The sequence below is a fragment of the Stomoxys calcitrans genome, chromosome 1 (genome assembly GCF_963082655.1).
Source record: "Stomoxys calcitrans chromosome 1, idStoCalc2.1, whole genome shotgun sequence".
In the NCBI taxonomy this organism is placed as follows: Eukaryota; Metazoa; Arthropoda; class Insecta; order Diptera; family Muscidae; genus Stomoxys; species Stomoxys calcitrans.
In genome coordinates, this window is record NC_081552.1 from 76,709,270 (window position 1) to 76,731,882 (window position 22,613).

The 22,613-nt window shown below is 42.1% G+C and overlaps 1 protein-coding gene across 4 annotated transcripts in view; it reads left to right on the forward strand.

The window, feature by feature from the left end:
* The window catches only part of LOC106086832 (uncharacterized), a 109,859-nt gene that overhangs the window by 75,102 nt on the left and 12,144 nt on the right, over nucleotides 1-22,613 (forward strand). For all 4 annotated transcript variants that reach the window (XR_009396647.1, XM_059361201.1, XM_013251644.2 and 1 more), the window contains 3 exons: nucleotides 12,432-12,655; nucleotides 12,714-12,923; nucleotides 13,090-13,914. Coding sequence is in view for 3 of the 4 variants with exons in the window: in XM_059361201.1 (XP_059217184.1) it covers nucleotides 12,432-12,655; nucleotides 12,714-12,923; nucleotides 13,090-13,914 (1,259 nt within the window). In the remaining variant the exon portion in view is untranslated. The remainder of the gene's footprint in view (nucleotides 1-12,431; nucleotides 12,656-12,713; nucleotides 12,924-13,089; nucleotides 13,915-22,613) is intronic.

Consider the following 22,613-nt stretch of genomic DNA (forward strand, 5'->3'; position numbering starts at 1 on the left):
CCATTATTGTTGTCTAGACCCGCTTGATCTAGAGGTTCTCTCTCGTAGCGCTGAACCTGACCCTCTAGATCATGTAGATCTACCTTAAGGCTTCGGGGCGGTGGATACCCATCCAGAAGATGATGATTTGGATAGTCTCTGCGATTACAGCCCAGCAGGTATTGCTTAGGCAGCATGTAGTTAAGTTTACGCACGGGTAGGATCTTTGTCTCCTAATGGAGGTGATCCACGAGAGAACTGAGGAGACAGCACGTTGAACAGTGGCGGTGATATTACCACGCCTTGGGGAACTCCCTGTTTCACTCTACGGTGTTTCGATTTCTTATCGCTAAATTTCACAAATGATTGGCGATCACACAGATAATTGGCGACTCAGCGTTTCAGGCATGCCTGGAGGGTCGTATTTGCGATGTCTTCAAATAGTTTGCATGGCTAACGGTGTCGAATGCCTGCGATATGTCCAGTGCTACGAGGACCGTCAGCTCGCTGATTCTGGGGTTAGTGGGGTCCTTGTAACGAAAACCATCACGCTCGTCTGCGAGTACCAATGCCTGCGCCGGGAAATTAGGCCACACTTTAGATATTCGACCGGCTGGTATAAAACGATCGGCTGCTGCGTTATTAATGTCTAGGAATTTTCTCTCAGCAACTAGCACATACGAGGGGGTTTCAGTTCATTGAAACGGCGATTGGTGTATTCTCTGAAGCCCACCCATTCGGCCTTCTTCTGATTGATAAACGACGCTTGTGACCCACTGAGTCCCTGTTCGCACGGCACCGTTCAACATATTTAGTGTGACTATGATCCAGTGACGTAAGGCCAGAGCAAGATGATGGAGACGGTTCTGGCAGAGCAGAACCAGGGTCCGGGGTTCTTTTCAATCCGGGCACGCACCACAAGCGTGCGGAGAAGGCACTCCGGGATGTGCCTCTACCACGAAGAAAAATGGACATTGGGTCAAGCCGGTGCGTATCCTGCTGCCTTGTTGTTCTATAGTCGGGTCACAGCTAAAGGGTGATTTTTTTGAGGTTAGGATTTTCATGCATTAGTATTTGACAGATCACGTGGGATTTCAGACATGGTGTCAAAGAGAAAGATGCTCAGTATGCTTTGACATTTCATCATGAATAGACTTACTAACGAGCAACGCTTGCAAATCATTGAATTTTATTACCAAAATCAGTGTTCGGTTCGAAATGTGTTCATTCACCGTAACGTTGCGTCCAACAGCATCCAATGATTGCACCAGCGTACAAACCACACCAAACAGTGCATTTTTCGGGATGCATGGGCAGTTCTTGAACGGCTTCTGGTTGCTCTTCACTCCAAATGCGGCAATTTTGCTTATTTACGTAGCCATTCAACCAGAAATGAGCCTCATCGCTGAACAAAATTTGTCAAAATTTGAACACATTTCGAACCGAACACTGATTTTGGTAATAAAATTCAATGATTTGCAAGCGTTGCTCGTTAGTAAGTCTATTCATGATGAAATGTCAAAGCATACTGAGCATCTTTCTCTTTGACACCATGTCTGAAATCCCACGTGATCTGTCAAATACTAATGCATGAAAATCCTAACCTCAAAAAAATCACCCTTTACTTGGACCTCATTCTGACTAGGGGGTAAACATTCTATACTATCATCATTGATTGGTTCTGCGGTATCCTCTTCGCCGCCAACGTCGGACACTAGCAATTGGGTAAAATGTTCTTTCCGTATCCTCAGCATGCTATCTGTGTCAGTTACCAGATTTTCTTCTTTTTCTCTGCAGGAGGATGTGCCTGCACCAAAGCCATCGGTTTGATGTTTAATTCTTTGGTAGAATTTCCGGACTTCATTCTAACTCCTGTACATCTCAATTCGCTCACTTTCTTTCTTTCTGCGGAATAGATTTTCTCCTCTCTCCTTTTCTCCCGATACCTCTCCTTTATCTGATCAATTTGGTTTTTTGTGTTTTGATCGGGCTTTGTAAATATTTTTATGTTGAAAGCTTGTGCTAGTAACTACCATGTTTTTGCCGCGGCGAAATCTATCAGTCTCAACCCATTACTGGATGTTTCCTCGTGGAGGCTTAACTTTCCGACTGTTGGACCAAAAATGTCTTCCTTCCCTATCTTCGCATTAAAATCTACCAGAACGATGTTAATATTATAGGCGGGGCAACGGTCTTATTCTCTCTCTAGGCGCTCGTAGAAAATATTCTTGGTCTGCTCGTCCTTGTCTTCCGTCGGGACATGGGCACAAATAAGGCTGATGTTGAAGAATTTGGCTTTTATGCGGATTGTGACTAGCCGGAGATAAGGTGTTTCAGTCTCCGACTAATCACAAATCCACGGCCAAATTCATGCCTCGTGTTATGGGAGCCATAGTATAATTCGTCACCGTTTGGTGTTGTAGTGACGCCATTCCCAGTCCATCGCACTTCCTGTAAGGCGATAATATCTGCCTTTTACTTCTCTAATACATCTGCCAGCGCGTATACTGCACCTTCTCCATAAAGAGTGCGGACATTCCAGGTGTAGATGCGCAAGTCATGGTTCTTTTTTTTTTTGATTGCGTGGGTCGTCAACGTTGGGGGGTCCGTTTTTATTATTCCTTTGTTTCTCTTAGTTTTCCGGAGGCGGATTACTGTCCCAACGCCCCAACCGCATGGGTTTTGGGGGATTGTACATGTATACTTCGTTGAGGCGAGCCGCTTGTTCCAAGATCTGATGCTCGCCTCCAGCCGCCCCTAACCTGGGAACAGACGCTGATGTTGGCCATTGGTCATTTGAAGCTGCCAATAACTCACCTTGTCATCTCGAATATCATTGGCACTCAGTATTTAATTAAGAGCCAGTGCCATCTGACTCCCCACTGAGACTCTCCTATCGAAAATCGCAGACTGCCGGCGGTCGCATTAGCAACTACTTCGCATAATAACGGAGCTTTCCACCATCCGCAACATGTGGACGCGCCCGGTAGCTTTCAGCTAAGCTTCCCGTGATAACGATGGACACCACACAAGTCGGATATCAAAGTTCCAGCCTGTGTGGTGCTCATAGTTATCCCGTGTCGGCCGGGCATCCGTCCCACCACCCTATGCATATTGTGTATTATGAATTAGGTCAACATTTTCAAAATAACTTAGTAGTTGTGTGTGAATAATCCGTTCGAATTTCTTATCTATTGATGATAAAATAGCTATATCTCAATAAATTTGGCTTTGTCTTTAAAAATATTAATGCCCATGTTTTTTTTTTTTTATTTAATTTTACTTTTCGAGTACCAAATAGGGTACCGAAACCTTATAGTACACATCTCCGCACAATCAAAATCCAAGGGTTTGAGCTTAAGCCGTTTCGTCTGATGATTGATCATCAGATAGTTGTTAGGCAACTGTTGTTAAAAGCCAACAGCTCGATTTTGACTTTAGATCCGTCATTTCTTGGATAAAAAGATATCCATCGATGCAATAAAAACACACATGTGTTGCAAAAAGAGACAGCTTGTTGGACAAAGTGCCGAACTTGGTCAGTGTTGTATCCATTTCATAGAGGTGCTTTCTCAATTTCTTCGAGATAAATACAACCTACCAATGTACGACTTTTGAAGCTCCCCACACCTAAAGATTGCTTATGATGGCTCTCTTACCAAGGATCAAAACGCCTCAAATTGTAGGTGCGGTGTACGTATGTGGCTTTTATTTTTGCCATTGCAAAAAATGTTCGATCATTAAGCTCATCACAAATTAAGCGTAATATATATATATGTATATATATATATATATATATATATATATATATATATATATATATATATATAAATATATACCAAGCACATTTCTCTTCCGGATTTCTACATCAACAGGGGAAGTGCTTGTTCTTATTTGCAATTCTCCATTTGAAATACGATTTGAGCTGAAAATTCGAAGTATTTGACGTAGGCAGCTTTTTATGAAAACTTGGACTTACGTGTAGCCGCTTGTACAACCATATAATAAAATGGATTTCACACTACTGTTGAAGATCCTTACTTATGTATTATGTGAGATGTCACTGCATCTCCAAACATTGTTGGGTTTAAGAAATGTTGATACATACGCGTATGTCTGCCTCTGATCCTCCGTCCTTTGTTATTTTGCTGCCAAAATAGGAGAAGTTGTCAACGTCTTCAATGATATGGTCGTTCATAGTGAGCTGTGTCAGATTTGATGTTTCTATCCTCATCAATATGGTCTTTGCTATGTTTATCCTCAGGCCTACTTTGGCAGCATTTTCATTCAGTCGTTCCAGTTTCGCCTTTATGTGCAAAGAGTCATATATCATCCGCGTAGTCGATGTCTCTGAGGAAGTCGTTAATACCCCAGCGTATGTCATAGGGTGCCTCAACATTAGTTACTTCTAATACGGAGTCTAATAAAATTCAAAATAGCGTCGGTGACAGGATGCAACCCTGCTTCTCTCCACTGAAACGGACTGAAACTTCAGCATTCCCATACAGCTCCCTAATTATTGTAACGTTTTTTTCAGGGATACCCTTATTCAACAGCGTGCTCCACATTGAACTTCGCGAAACTATGTCAAAAGCACGCTCGAAGTCGATGAATAAAAGGTATAGGTGTGTATTAAGTTCTGCAGACTGTTCAATGATTTTGCGAAGGGGGTTATTGTGATCGACACAAAGACGTCCTGGCCGAAAACCTGCCTGTTCTTTTCTCAAAAAGCTGTAAAGTGCAGGCGAAATACGCTGCGGAAGAAGACACGCAATCGCTTTATTTATTGCGTTTAGCCATGTAATCCCCCTCCAGTTTTTACACTGGGTGATGTCATCCATGTTTGGGATTGTGACCATGATCCATAATTCTTTCATTCCGAGGGGACAGCGTTTGTATCGCAGGCTTCTCTAATCATTGGGGGGTGTACCCAATACCGCAACAGTTCAGCTCGCATATTGTCAAAGCAGTCTGATTTGCCGTTATGGGTGAGACCAGAACGGCCTCAATTTCTTCGCAGTCGGGTGGGGCAGTAGATATATCCCCGTGTGAGTTTCGGCGCACAGAAGGATTAAGAAGGTCGGAACTTACCTCCTCGGTTGCTGGTCCTTCGGAGCTGAGGAAACCGCGCTATCGCTCTAATTGCTGATGGGGTGTTATTAATTCCGATGTGTTCTCATCTTTTATTATTGCCGTTGGCCTTATACTGTTGCCGCTCATTTGTTTTATTGAGTCGTAGACACTACGCATGTTTCCAATATTAGCTGCATTTTTGGATTGCTCTGCCAGCATATTAAAATATATTCGCTTATCTCTGCGAACTAGGCACTTGACCAGCAAGGCCGAGGGGCTATATTCAGTCATGACCGCTATTTTAGTTACACTTGAATTTGTTGTTATTGTAGCAGTGTGTTGTACACTGAATATCGCAGCCCTTGCCAATGAAGGACTTCATCGCGTCAATCCGGTGTGTACAACCAGCTGCCATGGGATTGACACTTGATTTTGCCCGTAGCAGAATGCTGCGTAGACGTTTCCGGTGTTTTATTTCTTCTTTAGTTTCGTTGCTTATCCATGGCTTTTGGGGTCGTCGAGAAATGGCCGCGATAGGGTTTCCATGTATGGGTGTTATTTTGCAGCTTCTCCGTAAATGGTGCCTTGTATTCGAGCGCTGTTTCGGAGTCGTTTAGGTTTAACAGGGTTGAAATTTGAACCTGGGCACACGGAGCACACACAGCGAGAGCCGTTGTCTAACGTTCGAAGCCACCAATACAACTTACAACAGATGCACAGAATCATGTGGAAGAAGTGTAATTTTTGCAGACAAAAAATCTGGCATTACACGAAAACACATGCATTGGGAAAGTACAGCTAATAGACAGGGTTGTCGAGCTGGTTAATGTGGTAATTGTATCAAAGAGGCGTTTGAAGCCATCACACCAAAGACGAAACGCGTCCCATAGTGGATGGTGTGCGTTTCGATCTCTGGCTTTCCTTTTCCATTTGCAAAGAAAAATCTCCGATCATTGAGCTCGTCTCGAAAGAGAAACAAACGTCGGTTGTCGCATAGCATTGTACAATGTATATTTTGCAGAATTTTGAGTTCAATCTTGCCGTCATGATGCGTTCAAATATAACATTGTATGATAGAAGAGCTCGCTTTGCTATCGGCGACAGTAAAAGACCGACCCCTTTTATCCGGTGGACTTCATTGCCTGAAAAAATTAAGTGGTAGCCACATTGAAGATCCATAGTTCCGGCGTAAAATACCGACCCCATTTATTCGTAAAAGATCGACCCCAATTATTCGATGGAATTCATTGCCTGAAAAAACAAAGTGGTAGCCACTTTGAAGATACTTTACTTTAATTGGCTATGACAGAATATTTCTTCCACTAGCCGAACGTAGAATAGCGTTCCAAGCGCCTCGATCTTCTGCGCTCATTCTAAAATCTCTGACACCAAGTTTCGAGGTGTCTCCCACAACTTGATCTTTCCAACGGGCTTTTGGTCTTCCCGGTTTGCGTGTACCACCGTGTTCGCCTTCAAAAGACTTCTTTGCTGGAGCTTCTTCATCCATTCCGACAACATGACCTAACCAACGCAGCCGTTGTATTTTGATGCGTGTAACTATGCTATCGTCGTCATACAGCTAATACAGCTCGTGGTTCATACGTCGCCTATATTCTCCGTTAACGCAAACTGTTCCATATATTTTACGAAGAATCTTTCTCTCAAATACTCCAAGCACTGCTTCATCTGCTTTCACAAGTACCCATGCTTCAGAACCATATAACAGCACGGGTACTGTCAGTGTCTTGTAAAGTGTAGTCTTCGTCTGTCGAGAGGTGGCCTTGTTTCTAAACTGCTTACTTAGTCCAAAGTAGCATCTGTTTGCCAGTATTATTCTTCGCTTAATCTCAAAACTGGTGTCATTCGTTTCGGTTACGGCGGTGCCGAGGTAGATAAAGTTGCTGTTTATCTCAAAGTTGTGATTTCCATGTCTCACCATTTTCTTTATCTCATCGGTTGTGCAGAGTGTTTTGGGAGAAATGCCCAAGAATACAGCTGCCTTAGAAAAATTCATGCCCATTTACTGCCAGACCCATTTTCACTGACTCTCTTTCGATTCTTTCAAAGGCTGCAGTTACTATTGGGTTGCCCAAAACGTAATTGCGGATTTTTTAAAAGAAAGTAAATGCATTTTTAATAAAACTTAGAATAAACTTTAATCAAATATATAATTGCCATTTTGTTCGATAACCTTTTGCTATCTTCCTGCCAAATTTAGTATTCTACGCTCATAGAACTTCTGGCCTTTATCTGCAAAAAACTGAACCAAGTGCGATTTTATAGCCTCATCATTGCCGAAAGTTTTACCATTTAAGGAGTTCTGCAAAGATCGAAATAAATGGTAGTCTGATGGTGCAAGGTCAGGGCTATATGGTGGATGCATCAAAGTTCCCAGCCAAGCTCACTCAGTTTTTGGCGAGTGACCAAAGATGTGTGCGGTCTAGCGTTGTCCTGGTGGAATATGACACCTTTACGAGTGACCAATTCTGGTCGCTTCTCCTTGATGGCTGTATTCAATTTGTCCAATTATTGACAGTAAACATCCGAATTAATCGTTTGGTTCCTTGGAAGCAGCTCAAAATATACCACCCCCTTCCAATCCCACCAAACAGACAGCATAACCTTCTTTTGGTGGATATCAGCCTTTGAAGTGGTTGGCTGGTTCACCATGCTTGGACTATGATCGTTTTCGACTAACGATGTTGTAAACAATCCACTTTTCATCTCCAGTTACGATTCGTTTTAAAAACGGATCGAATTCATTGCGTTTAAGGTGCATATCACAAGCGTTGATTCGGTTTGTTAAATGAATTTCTTTCAATACATGTGGTACCCAAATATCAAGCTTTTTCACCAGTCCAAGACTTTTTATGTGATAATGAGAGGTTGATTTTGGTATATTTAACTTCTCTCCTATCTCACGCTCAGTTACATGACGATCCAATTCGATTAATGCTTTGATTTGGTCATCATCAACTTCATTTGGCCGACTTAAACGTGGCTCATCTTTAAGTGAAAAATCTCCAGAACGGAATTTGCGAAACCAATTTTGACACTGTCTTCCTTTTAAGGCTTTATCACCATACACATCTCGTAACTTTTTAGCAACCTGCTTCGTGTTTTTTCCTTTACGGAAATAATAAAGTAAAATATGACGAAAATGCTCCTTTGTGGGCTCCATATTAAAATTGACGCCAAACAAACAAATGTAAACAAAATTTCGCGCACTTTTTTTCTAAAGCAAGCTAAAAGTAACAGCTGCTAACTGACAGAAGAAAGAATGCAATTACAGAGTCACAAGCCGTTGAAAAAATTTGTCAACGCAACCCAATACTTTCGGTGACCGACCTATGATATCGATGTCGTGGGCATAGGGGTGTAGCATGTGTTCTCTTGTGATTAGTGTGCCATATCTATTCACACCTGCATCTCGTATAATATTCTCCAGCAGGATATTAAAGAGATCACACGGTTCGGAGAGATTCTTTCCTATTCTTACTGAGGAACGGGTATCAGCAAGTGTCATCCTGCAGAGTCTTATTAATTTTGCAGGGATACCAAACTCAGACATGGCTTCAAATACCATTGAACGTAAAGGAGTATCGAAGGCGGCTTTGTAATCAACAAAGAGATGATAGGTGTTGGTTTGTCCTTCTCGGGTCTTTGGATTTGGCGCAGTGTGAATATCTGATCTAGGGTGGATTTACTAGGTCTAAAGCCGCATTGATAGGGCCCAATTATCTCATTGACTTTAGGTTTTAATCTTTCACACAGTACGCTCGAGAGTATCTTGTATGCGATGGGGAGGAGACTTATTCCTCTGTAGTTGGCACATTCCATCTTGTCTCCTTTCTTGTGTACGGGACATAGTATGCAGAGATTTCAATCATCGGGTATGCGTTCTTCTAGCCAGATTGCGCAGATAAGCTGATGCATACATCTTATCAGCGTGTCGACTCCGGTCTTAAATAGTTCAGCGGGTAACCCGTCGGATCCTGCTGCCTTGTTCTTTCGGTTCTTTCGGGTCTTTCGGTTCTTTGTTCAGGTCACTGCTACCTGGACCTCATTCTGACTAGGAGGTAAACATTCTATACCATCATCAGGGATTGGTTCTGCGGTATCCTCTTCGCCGCCAACATCGGACACTAGCAGTTGGGTAAAATGTTCTTTCCATATCCTCAGCATGTTGTCTGTGTCAGTTACCAGATTTCCTTCTTTGTCTCTGCAGGAGGATGTGCCTGCCCCAAAGCTATCGGTTTGGTGTTTAATTCTTTGGTAGAATTTCCGGACTTCATTCTGACTCCTGTACACCTCAATTCGCTCGCACTCACGTGTTTCCATTTCCTTTTTCTTTCTGCGGAATAGACGTTTCTCCTCTCTCCTTTTCTCCCGATACCTCTCCTTCATCTGGCGCGTTGCTACTGATTGTAGGGTTACTCTATATGCCGCATTCTTGGCTTCAGTAGCATCTCGACACTCTTGGTCGTACCATGGGTTTTTTGGAGGAGGCTTCCGGTACCCAAGTACGGATTTCGCGGCATTTTCCATGGAGTGGGCAATAGTTTGCCACTGCGCCATTATATCATCGGAACAAGGAGTGCTTTCATCAAGCAGTTGGGTCAGTCGAGTGGAGTATGCCGCTGCCATTTGTTAAGTCTGCAGCTTTTCAATGTCCACCTTCCGTGCAGTGTCAGATCGTACTTTCCTCGCCATGTTCAAACGTTTGCTGCAACAAGATAATGATCCGAATCTATATTCGCTCCACGGATCGATCGTACATCTAACACGCTGGATGAATGCCTTCCATCCATCACAACGTGATCAATTTGGTTTCTCGTGTTTTGGTCGGGTGACAGTCATGTGGCTTTGTGGATATTTTTATGTTGAAATCTGGTGCTACTATCTACCATGTTTTTTGCCGCAGCGAAATCTATCAGCCTCAACCCATTACTGGACGTTATCTCGTGGAGGCTAAACTTTCCGACTGTTGGACCAAAAATGTCTTCCTTCCCTATTTTCGCATTAAAATCTCCCAGAACGATTTTAATATCATGGGCGGGGCAGCGGTCATATTCTCTCTCTAGGCTCTCGTAGAAAATATCCTTGGTCTGGTCGTCTTTGTCTTCCGTCGGGTCATGGGCACAAATTAGGCTGATTTTGAAGAATTTGGCTTTTATGCGGATTGTGGCTAGCCTCTCATCCACCGGAGTAAAGCTGGAGACTTGGTGTTTCAGTCTCCGACTAACCACAAATCCACAGCCAAATTCATGCCTCGTGTTACGGCAGCTATAGTATAGTTCGTCACCGTTTGGTGTTGTAATGACGCCATTCCCTATCCATCGCACTTCCTGTAAGGCGGTTATATCTGCCTTGTACTTCTCTAATACATCCGCCAGCGCGTATACTGCACCTTCTCTATAAGGAGTGCGGACATTCCAAGTGCAGATCCGCAAATCATGGTCCTTTTTTCGTTTGCGTGGGTCGTCAACGTTGGGGGGGTCCGTTTTTACTATTCCTTTGTTTTTCATAGTAGTTTTATGTTTTCCGGGGCCGGGTTACTGGCCCAGCGCCCCAACCGCATGGGTTTGTGGGATCGCATGTATCCCTCGTTGTGGCGAGCCGCTTGCTCCAAGATCCGACGCTCGCCGCCAGCCGCCCCTAACCTGGAAACAGACGCTGATGTTGGCCATTGGTTATTTGAAGGCGCCAATAACTCGCTTTGTCATCTCGAGTATCATTGCCACTCAGTTTTTAATAAAGAGCCAGTGCCACCTGACTCCTCACTGAGACTCCCCTCTTGAAAATCGCTGACTGCCCGCGGTCGCATTTGGAGCTACTCCGTATAAAAACGGAGCTTTCCACCATCCGCAACCTGTGGACGCGCCCGGTAGCTTTCAGCTAAGCTTCCTGTGATAACGATGGGCACCACACAAGTGGGAGCTCAAAGTTCCAGCCTGTGTGGTGCTCATAGTCATCCCGTATCGGCCGGGCCACTTTGAAGATCCATAGTCATATTAGAAACTACCCAATATTGAAGCATTTGATCTTAAACACAAATTCATGTAAATTTAGAATAAAAAAAACGTCATTGCAAAGCAAAAAACACTACTCAATGAAAATATAGGAATAATTATTCGTTTTTTTTTAAGGTAACATAGAGATAAAACAAGTAAAAATGCATTAAGTTCGCCCGGGCCGAACTTTGGATGCCCACAGTGGTCCTATAGATATAAGTGACTGTTGAATTTTGTATTTCAAATTTCAACCAAATCGGGAAATTAATAAAGCTTTTATGAGCTTCAGACCCTTAATCGGCATATCGGTCTATATGACAGCTATATCTAAATACAGTCCTAATTTTACCATATTTGGGTCGGATGGTGGGTGGCCTAAAACTACTCACTATTTCATAAGCTTCAGACCCTTTATCGGGATATCGGTCTATATGGCGGCTATACCTAAATAAATTCCGATCCAAACCATATTTGGGGCGGATGTCGGGAGACCTAAAACTACCCACTGTTTCAAATTTCAGAGAAATCGGGTATTAAATAGGGCTATTATGGGCTTCAGACCCTTTATCGGAAGATCGATCTATATGGCAGCTATATCTAAATATAGTCCAATCTGAACCATATTTTAGTTCGAAGTTTATAGGCCTGAAACTACCCACTGTTTCAAATTTCAGTGAAATCGGGTATTAAATAGGGCTATTATGGGCTTCAGACCCTTTATCGGAAGATCGATCTATATGGCAGCTATATCTAAATATAGTCCAATCTGAACCATATTTAAGTTCGAAGTTTAGAGGCCTGAAACTACTCACTGCTTCAAATTTCAGCAAAGTAGTCCGATCTGATTCATACTTAGGTCAGATGTCGGGAGGCTTAAAATAATCCACTGTTTCAGATTTCAGCGAAATTGGGCAATAAATAAAACTTTAATGGGCTTCAGATCCTTTATCGGCCGATCAGACTATATGGCAGCTATATCTTAATATAGTCCGACCTAAACTATATTTGGGTCAGAAACTATATATTTCTGCTCAATATCTCAATTTTTGAAGCCTGTAGAGTGATTAAACAGACGGATGGACAGACACAAGGACATCGTTAAATAGTGTTAGAATTTTGCGACGATCCGAAATATATACACTTTGTAGGTTGGGAAATTGATATTTCGATGTGTTGCAAACGGAATGACTAAATTAATATACCCCCTATCCTACGGTGGTGGGTATAAAAACATCTCAAAAATAAAATGAAATTGATAAAAAAAATTAAATTCAAAAATTACCAAAAAATTTAATTTGATTTAACTCTATAAAAATATCTTTTGTGCCAACTTATAAACATTTTGCATTTTGTATTCCATTCTAGCCTGTGCACAAAATAACAACACAACTAAGCTACAATTAGCAAAAACTAATTTTGATGATGAAACCAGCAAAATTCGTCTATTAAAAGGATTTATTTATGCCAACGAAGCACGCAACTTGGAGATGGAGCTACAGCCTCAGAAGATTCTGATTTGCCGACGATTTTGGTTGGATTCGCCTGCAGCGACCAAGGCTGATGATGCCAACAAATTCAATTATCAGGAGGTAGGTCGAATTCTCCTTAAAAAAGGTGGAAATATTTTTGAAAAATGTTCTATTACAGCAATTTTCCGTTATAAATGATGAGAAGTTCCTGCAACGTGTCGAAAAACAGTATTTGCATTTGGAATTGTGGCATCGCATGAGTTCTGATGATGGAAACGGCAATCGCGATCAAAACATGCATCCTATAGGTGTAGTTCGCATACCGCTACATCAGTTCTTCATAGCTTACAGAGATGCGGCTATAACGAATCATTTGTGCAAAGGGAAGGTACGATTAAACAAAAGCAATTTTCTCGTCACATTTTTACAAACAATCCCATGGCAGCCGGTTGTACGTACCGGATTGACCCGATGGAGTTCTTCATCGGCAAGGGCTGCCGCCTCTGTGTATAACACACTGCTACAACATTTTAAATAACTGTGTTTTTTATTAGCTTCCAGTTATATCCATTGATTCGTGGGCTCCCATCATCAACTGGCAAACGGGCAGTAAAATTGGTGAATTGAAATGTTTATTGGCTGTAGGCAGCGAGGAGCAAATTAGAAATCTTAAAGATTCTCGAGGTCTCGCTAGCATACTTCTAAAGTCAGATACTAAAGCTGCCGAATCGTTACTAGAAAAGGATGTTCTAAACAAGTTACAACCCTTACAAATAAGCACCACATCTAAGAATTCAAATAATTCTCCAGTGACAAGCGCACAATCAAGTCCCCTATCAAAGAGTGTGCCAACATCATCTTCAGCTTCAAAAATTAAAAAAACTTCTGATCTTTTGGATATGCTGCAAAAAGTACTTATGACACCTCAACAACCACCAACATCATCCTCGACAACATCTACATCATCGTCATCGTCATTAGCCCAAGAAGGTACTAATGTGGTTGCTAAACCAAACTTATGTGGCAGCACAGAAACTATGCCTCATACATCATCAGCAAGTTCAACAGCTTTGAAACCTTTGCAGCCATCCAATCTTAAACTTTTCAAATTTGCTTTGGAAATTCAAAAGGCAATAGGCTTACCCCTGAATCCGGCCTCCAAATCTAAAAAGGGTTCCAAACAACGTAACGCCTCAAAAAGGTTTCCCCCAAATGAGCCACCAAGCACATATGTAACATTCCAAGCAGAGGAGGGATCATATCCCACATACAAGTCACACGAGGGTATGGTTTTTGCAACTAATGTTGTGGAAAAATCGGCACAGCCGCAGTGGCAGCAACGCTTCCGTTTGTCGGCAACTGTTGATTATCTAAATAACGTAAGTTTAATTCTCTGCGATGGAAAGAGAAAAATAATCGAATGCTACATGTAAAAAGTAAAAAAGGGTAAAAACATTGCTTAATTAGTTTTTATTTTTATGATTTATTACAAAACTACCTGCTATCTGGACCTTAACTAGTTTAATGCAAAATTTAGAATACGATAGGTTCCAAAAGGTGAACACATTTTGGCATCAAAATACGAATAGGAGATCGGATAATTGCTAACGCAAAGTCGAGGAGACGGCAAGGGCTGTGTGTCAGGTGAGAGTTCAGGCACTGTGCCTTATCCCTGCGATCACGTAATAGAACACAAAAGGGACTGGCCTGTCTCCAACTCCTCCTCATTACCACGGGATGGCTGTGAGTACCACACGGGTAGGAACGAGATGCACAGCTGGAAGCTACAGCCGCGTCCACGGAGTAGTGCGGAAAGTGGAATGGTCCGTATACGTGATGGCTGCTAATGCAGTTGTGGACAATCAGCGGTATCGAGTGGAGAGTCTCAGTAAGGCTGGGCTTCGCCGACTCTAGCTTAAACTCTAAGTGGCTGTGATACTCGTTATGTTAAGACGAGTTATTTCCTTTAAATAAACAATGTCCATAACGTTCCCAAAACCTACATAAGTACGCGTTTCCCTGGGTCTAGCGCGACGTCAACGACTTGCCGATACAATGACAAGTGGGGACTTCTATCTGCAGCCCGAGCTCGTGCTTCCTCAGCCCCAAGTTAAATGCCGTCCTGTTTAATTAAAAACTCGGCCTTGGCTAACCTAATCACTTCAACACATCGGATTAGCGCGGTGGCAGAATACTTCCACCCTACCAATGAGCTCGCACAATGGAGATACATTAATTCAGTAACATGACCAGCTTATCGGCCTACTCATTACATGGCACACCTTTATGACCGGAATTCAGTGCCTTCATCTTGTCATGAATATCCATGTATGCATATGGGCCTACATAATCCGCCAACTTATAGGAATCCAGTGATGACTCTGTCCACGGTAATCCCATCAGGGGAGCCATCCGTGATCTGGTGAAAGGATACCTACAGAAGTTCTAGTGAAAGGACACCCAGAACATCCTCTTGGGAAAAAACGACGCACAGTGGGCCAAACGCCGAAACAATTATAAATAAGTCACAACTTTTTACCTGTCGATTTGTGCGGTAAAAAATGTTCAAGAGATATGTAGAGGAGGAAATGGGCTTTCAGAAAAATCAGGTCTATATCTTTAATACAGGTTGACCACTTTCCCCATCTCCAACATTAAAAAGTCTATAACTTTTAATCTACTGAACTGAATTTGCATGACTCTAAAGAAAGAGCAAAACAAGATTTTTAAAAACATGCATAATGTACCATGTCAACATATACCGTTAAGAGGTACCCCGAGTATTGGTATTTGTGCTCTGGAACCCAAATTTTTCTAAAATTTGGCAAGCTTGGTAAAAGTACATTTTTTTACTAGAATTTTGCATTTCCCGGCTTTTTATAATACCGGGAGTTTTGTTCCTACATTTCTATAAACATAAAAACTAAACAAAAGTTAAAAATATTCGTGTTTACATAAAAGTTGAAGATTTTTGCCTTAAACTTCTAATAATTTTTTTCAAGGATTACTTTTAGGATTTCATATTCAGACAAAGACGATACTAAAAACTATAAATGACCACTTGTTATAAATAATAGCCACTTTTCACGTTTCATAAACATGCATAAAGTATAAACACTAAAATTTGTCCGAGCGGTTCGTCTAAAGGTTAGGCACAAAACTATTCTCATTTGAATTTGCTGCTAAATTTTACAGCAATCCCATGGCAATCGGTTGTACGCACCGGATTGAGCCGATGGAATCATCATCGGCAAGGACTGTCGCCTCAGTGTATGTGTTCGTCTTTTTTCGTCATGGGAGAGGCACATTCCGAAGTGTCTTCTCCACACACTTATGGGCCGTGCCGGGATTGAAAAGAACCCCGGACCCTGGACATTCATCATCGGTCGGTGTCGGTGAGGTTTAACCGGTGCATGGAGTGGGTAAATTTCCGACCTTGCTCTGGCCTTACGCCACTTCGGGACTATAGTCACACTGAATATGTTGGAAGGTGTTGTGGAAACAAGGACAGCAGTGGGTCACAAGCGTCGTCGCCTTCTGCGTCCTCGTCGTTACACTATATGACCCCCCGACCTCTCCCGTGCGGCGATATACGCAACAGCAGCATCCCAGCCCTAATATTTCCCAATTGTCCCAATTAATGGCCAGACTTACAAGCTAGACATAAGTGGGCTACTATCTGGCTATAATCGTTTTATTCTAGGAGACTTTAATGCGCATCACATTTCATGGCATTCTTCCCTAGGTAACGACCAGCGCGGTATATTTTTGGCAGAGCAGATTAAAGACTTCACGTTTTGCACGGTGAAAGAGGATACTCCCACTAGGATTAAGAGGTGGTGTAGCAAGTCATCAAATATTTCCATTGCTTCCCTGATCTCCTGAGTGACGTTTCCTGGCAAGGCGTAATTTCTTTGGGATCGGACCACCTCCCCATAATTCTTACCATTGACTGACCACCCGACTTAACCTCTGTACACCTGCACATCGAATAGTGTGCAGGGAAAACAGAAGTGTCTCCGTTGATGATTGAAAAAGAACTCAATTTATTTTACTTACAAACAAACCTTAATAACTATATATGCTTAAAATCCTAAATCTATACAATGCTTAATAACTGAGGTCAACAAATGTAGGCTATTTCCACATACAGAGTATTTTCACATAGTCAACCAGCTACCTGCATTAGATAAAACGCATGCACTCTTAGGATAAGATAAACAATACATTTCAATGTTTGCTTCTACAGCAGTATCCCTACATATATGATCTAATTATGGAAATCCCTTATCTCAGTCCATACTACATACAAATGTTTAAGATTAGTTAGCCTATCCTAAAACTAAAATACAAAACGGTACAACCTCTGAGCGCCAAACGCCAGAGTACACCAATCGCCGCTTCAATGAACTGACACCCACCACGAATGTGCTAGTTGCCCTAAGAAAATTTCGAGACATCATTATCGCAGCAGCCGCTCCATTTATACCAGTCGGTCGAATACCCCAAGTGCGACATTTCCCGGCGCAGGCAGTGGTACTCGCAGACGAGCGTGATGGGATTCGTTGTACGGACCACATTAACCCCATAATCAGCGAGCTGAACCTGGAAATAAAAGGGTAGTCAACGAGCATAAGCGGAATTTGTGGCTGGAACACTTGGAGCAATGTAACTTATATACCAGTTTAGACAAGCTGTGGTCTACTGTTAAGTCACTTTCGAACCGCGGTATACTCGATGACAAGACCTCAGTCAGTTTTGGCGAAGTAACCGTGACTGATACGAAGAAATGCGCCAGGTTGTTTAACCGTCAATTTATTGTGCATACCGAGAGTGACAGGGCAAGGAGGAGAGCCATTCGTCGTATCCGTGTTCTCCGAGCTGATGGACAGCCATCACAATGTACCGTGGGCGAAGTTACGAATGTCATCGGTGGCGCTAAATCATCCAAGACGTTGGGCCCCGACGAAATCTTTACACTGATCCTGAAGAATCTAGATCAATCTGGAATTGAGTACCTTACTACTGTCCTCAACCTGCCTTTAAACACTCTTATAGTTCGCGAAGTCTGGAAGATGGGCAGAGTGATCCCGCTACTGAAGCCTGGAAAGGACCCGAGTTGTCAAGACACTTCAGGCAGTACTCCTCCCGAGCCTTGTAGGAGGATTTCCATTCGCCGGGCATCAGCATAAATTTCGAAGACTGCATAGCACAGCAACAGCTTTGCATGCCATCACCGCACACATTTGACGTGACTTCAATCAGCAATCAATCAGCAATCAATCAGCAAACTACTACACTACTACTACTACAACAACAGGATACAAAACTTAAAAGACTATTGTCACCAGAATGGCCTTTCGAAATTAAAACTCCGACTTGTAAATTTTAAAGTGAAGCTTTTAATAATCCAATTTTACGACCGAACAGGTTGAATGATAACGCAAGACTCTCTCTTAAAAAAAATCATCTTCAATATGTCAAAACAAAAGGAATTCAATAAGAATGGAACAAAACCGAAATATTACACACACATACAAAGAGATCAAATATAAGAAAAGGAGTAATAATAAAGAATAAAACTTAGGGAGGCTATTCACGACAGCTCGGCCTATCCTGACAAGACATCGTGCACCTTCTCTTCATTTTCTCAGCAGTGTAAACTGAACTAAATGACTTCTGACTGACTTGCATCCCCTTAATGTCTTCCAATAGGTATCTGTCCTTACCAAGAACTTTGGCCACCACATATGGCCCTCTGAATCGTGGTTCCAATTTGCGAGATTCGCCCTCTGATGGTAGTTCGTTCTGTATGACTACAATATCGTCAACTTCATACTGCTTTGGTGTGCTATGTGCCTGACCAGATCTGGCTTTCCACTGTTCACGGCATTGGTGTATATTTTGTTGGGCCTCGATCTGATTACTTTCAACTAGTACCTTACCTTCCGTTTCGATAATAGCTGCCAAAAGTTTATTTTATATGACGTCTCGTAGTTTAAAGCTAAAGATCAACTCGTGCGGACTAAATCCGGTGGTATTGTTAGGTTGGGAGTTCACCGTCCACTGCACACGGAGCAAAAAGGTATCCCAATCCCTTGGATCCGTTGTAGATATCCTCAAATAATTCAAAATCGTGCTATTGGCCCTTTCCACTTGGCTATTCGCCCTTGGAGTTCTCACAGCTGTCTTGATATGATAAATGTCATATTCAGCGCAGAAATTCTCGAATTGTTTAGAGGTAAACGCCGTACCTCTGTCCGAAATCACACGCTCCGGCAACCCAAAATATCCAGAAACTTCATTCAAAATTTGTATTACGGGGGTTGTTGATGTACTCCGTACTGGTCGGACAATTAAAAACTTGGTGAATGCGTCGCTGATAGCTAATATGTAAACATAGCCTTTCTTACTGCGCACAAAGGGGCCTAGGTGATCAACGTGCAATGTCTGGAATGGTACAGGGTCACGATCGCTGATGTACATTTCTGCTTCTGACTTTCCAGTTTTCACTTTGTTGAAACAACATTCCACACAGGCGGATATGTAGTCCTTTACGTACTTTCTGATGCGCGGAAACCAAAAGTTTTGAGATAATCGCTGGATTGTCTTCTCTACTCCAAAATGACCCATATCATCATGGTAATACTTAACGATGCGACATCTAACCGCTTTAGGAACAACAAACAACAATTTTCCATCGCCTTTCCTATAGAGCCTTTGATTCTCCAACTGGTAATCGGTTTGAATTTGTTGTTCTTGATCGTATTTAAGCTCTCCTTGTAAAACTTTTATGATAGTCGACAATTTCTCATCCTGCAATTGCATGGTTTGCAACCAGTCATCGGTTGCAATAGAGACATGAGCAATTGGTTCCTCAATAGGTGCTCGGCTCATGGCGTCAACGTGAGCCATTCTGCTACCCGCTCGATGTATGCACTCGAAGTTGTATTCCATTAGAGCCATCCACCACCGTGCAATTCTGGGCATTATCTGCGTTTTGGCTTTAATGGTTGAAATAGCAGAGCAGTCAGTAACTACTCGGAATCCCTTTCCTAGCAAGTATATCCGAAATCTGGCCAATGACTCGACCACGGCCAATACCTCCAGCTCGTAACTGTGATATCGAGATTCTGTCTCAGTACAAACTCGACTGAAATACATTACTACCCTCCACGAACGTCCTTCATCCGCCGACTGAAGAAGTATTCCTGCCAATCCCACACAGCTAGCATCTGTGTAAATCTCATGCATGGCTTCACAATCATATAACGCTAATACTGGCTCCTCACATAGCTTGTCCTTCAAGGTTTCAAATGCGGTCACTTGTTCGGGTCCCCAAATGAAATTCGTACTACCGGTTTTCGTCGTTAACTGGGTGAGTGGTTTGGCGATAATCTGAAAATCTTTAACGAATTTGCGGAAAAATCCGCATAATCCCATGAATCGACGCACATCCGTCTCGTTCTCTGGTTGTCTATATCCTTCGATTGTCTTCAATTTCGTTTTTCCAGGTGTAATTCCACGTTCGTCTATCTTGTGATCAAGGAAATCAATCTCATTCCCAAGGAAACTACACTTATCCAACCGCAGAGTCAAATCACATTATTCCAATATTCGTAAGAAGTTTTCCAAGATTCGAATTCCATCATCAGCCGTCTTACTGGGTATAATAATATCGTCGAGGTACGCTATTATTGTGTCGGGTTCCGCCATCTCAATCACCTTATTTATCATCTCCTGAAACACGGAGGGGGCGTTAACTAACCCGAAGGGCATACGAATGAACTCATAATGTCCATCCTGAGTGATAAATGCGGTGAGAGGCCTCGAGGTTTCATCAACTTCAATTTGGTGGTAACCCATTTTCATGTCTTTCACTATTGGTCCTCTTGCGAAAGGTAATCGGTAAGGTTTCATACAAATGGGCACTTCCGTCGATAACTTTATATTCATTCTAACGATATTACACTTGCCAATGTCCTGAGTTTTAGATGCAAAACGTCCATTAAATCTTTTAATCACACTGTTCAATTTATCGATCGAATCACTAGGCAAAGTCGCATTCACGTTGTAAACGACCTTCGACCACATTGAATGTGACAGTCATAACCATAAAATGTCTCTACCTATCAATAAATCGTAAGCGAGCTTATCGTCCTCAATTATCAAAACAGAACTTTTGATTGGCACATCATCGATTACTAAACTCAAATTTATTTTCTCAAAACACTCATATTGCCCGCCACCAAAACCAACAAGACGTACGAAGCACTTTTCGACCTCACCAAGGTTCACAGCAATAGATTTCCTCATAAGGCTACGCGCACTACCACTGTCTATCAATGCATCTAAGGAAATGTCGCCGATTTTCACAGTTTTATGGCACGGTTCCTCAGATGTGTCATTAATCTGATTGCACACTACATTTCGTGGTGTCGCCTTGTCCTTACATTCCGAAGTGCTATGTCCAACACGCGAACATATTTCACAACGAAAACGCTTCTGAGGCTCAGGGTACTCACGTGATATATGACCTGGTTTACGGCAATTGTAGCACATAATTTCTTGTCTAGGTTTCGTCACTTTGCTGGGTGAAACACTTTTGCCTTATCATTATTTCTCCGATTAGTGTTATTCGATCTCGGGTTATAACTTTCGTTGTAACTGCTATAATTCATTATTGTTCTCAAAAGTTCAGAACAATTCGTAAAGTTCATTACCGATAGAATTTGTTTTAAGTCATTAACGTTTACACCGTTTATCACGTATTTAATAATCGATTGGTCGTCCTAGTCACCGTTTCTTGCAATCGATAATACTTTATAATAAAACGTTTCAGGTGTCTCTCCAAACGCGCGACGCATATTCATTAACTTCATATGAATCTCGGCAACATTCAAAAAAGACGGAAACTCTGTCAAAAATACGTTGACAAATTGATCCCAAGTGTTAAAAATCTCTGTTCCTGAATCTATCTATAGTTTTGCCACACCTCGTAATTTCGTCTGAATTGCAAAAAGTAAAACTCTATCGTCCCATCTGTACGATTGTTTCAGCTGCTCGATACGTTGGATAAACTTACACGAAGTTATGGATTTATCAGAAGGGTCAAACGATGGTAATATCGATACGATGTCTTTCACACTGTTCGTAACAAAAGATTGTTGTTGACATGTATGAAATGGATTCATGTGTTGTTGTGGTGACGATAAAAACGGAACATACTGTTGAGAAGGGGGAACGAAGTTTTGAAAAACAGACGATGAAGGGGGAAAGCTGCGATCATCGGCCTGTGCAAATTGTCGTTGAAACGGAATGGAATTTTAATCATATTGTTGCATCGTATGTCTGTGTGTATTCTGCTGCAAAACGTTTGCAAAAGAAGAAGGAATAAAATTTGCGTATGTGTTGTTCTATTGAACTGTTGTCGCTATGGGGTTGCAATTCGTGTACACAGAATTTGTGTTACTCGCTAGCCGTTGGAAATTTGAATTTGCCATTTCGTCAGCCCAATATACGCTTCGTCCCATACCGCTGGACGTTACTGAAGCTGAATTGTTGAGTCGAACATCACAAACCGAAGTACTGCGAACATTACATGCCGTCGTAACTGCTCCTGTGACTGCAACGTCGTTTGTTGATGTTACTCGAACTGATGAGTCGTTGCTAAAACCAAGAAAATCTGGCGAAGAAGCTCCTGTTCAGTCATGCTTTGAAATGTGCTGTTCTGCAGTTTTGTGTAACCTGTCGAATAACTCGTTCTTTGTCTTCCAACTGATGTTTATACAACCGCTCGATTAAGTCTATTCTCTTTCAGTTGTCTTTACTTTTATTTAAGGCTTCCATTATCACTACGTTTTCCTTGTAGTTTTTTTTTTTTCGTTTTAGACGCCGTAATCCCCCAGCACCTTCGTGGACACTTTCAATTAGTTTTTCGTCGTGCTTCCACGTTTGCACAAACTAACTACGTCTTTCATTTCACGCACGAGGGCTCGTTTTTAAATTTACGCTTATAAAACGAGTTGATCTCACTTCTGAAATTGTCACTAGAATGGCCTTTCGAAATTAAAACTCC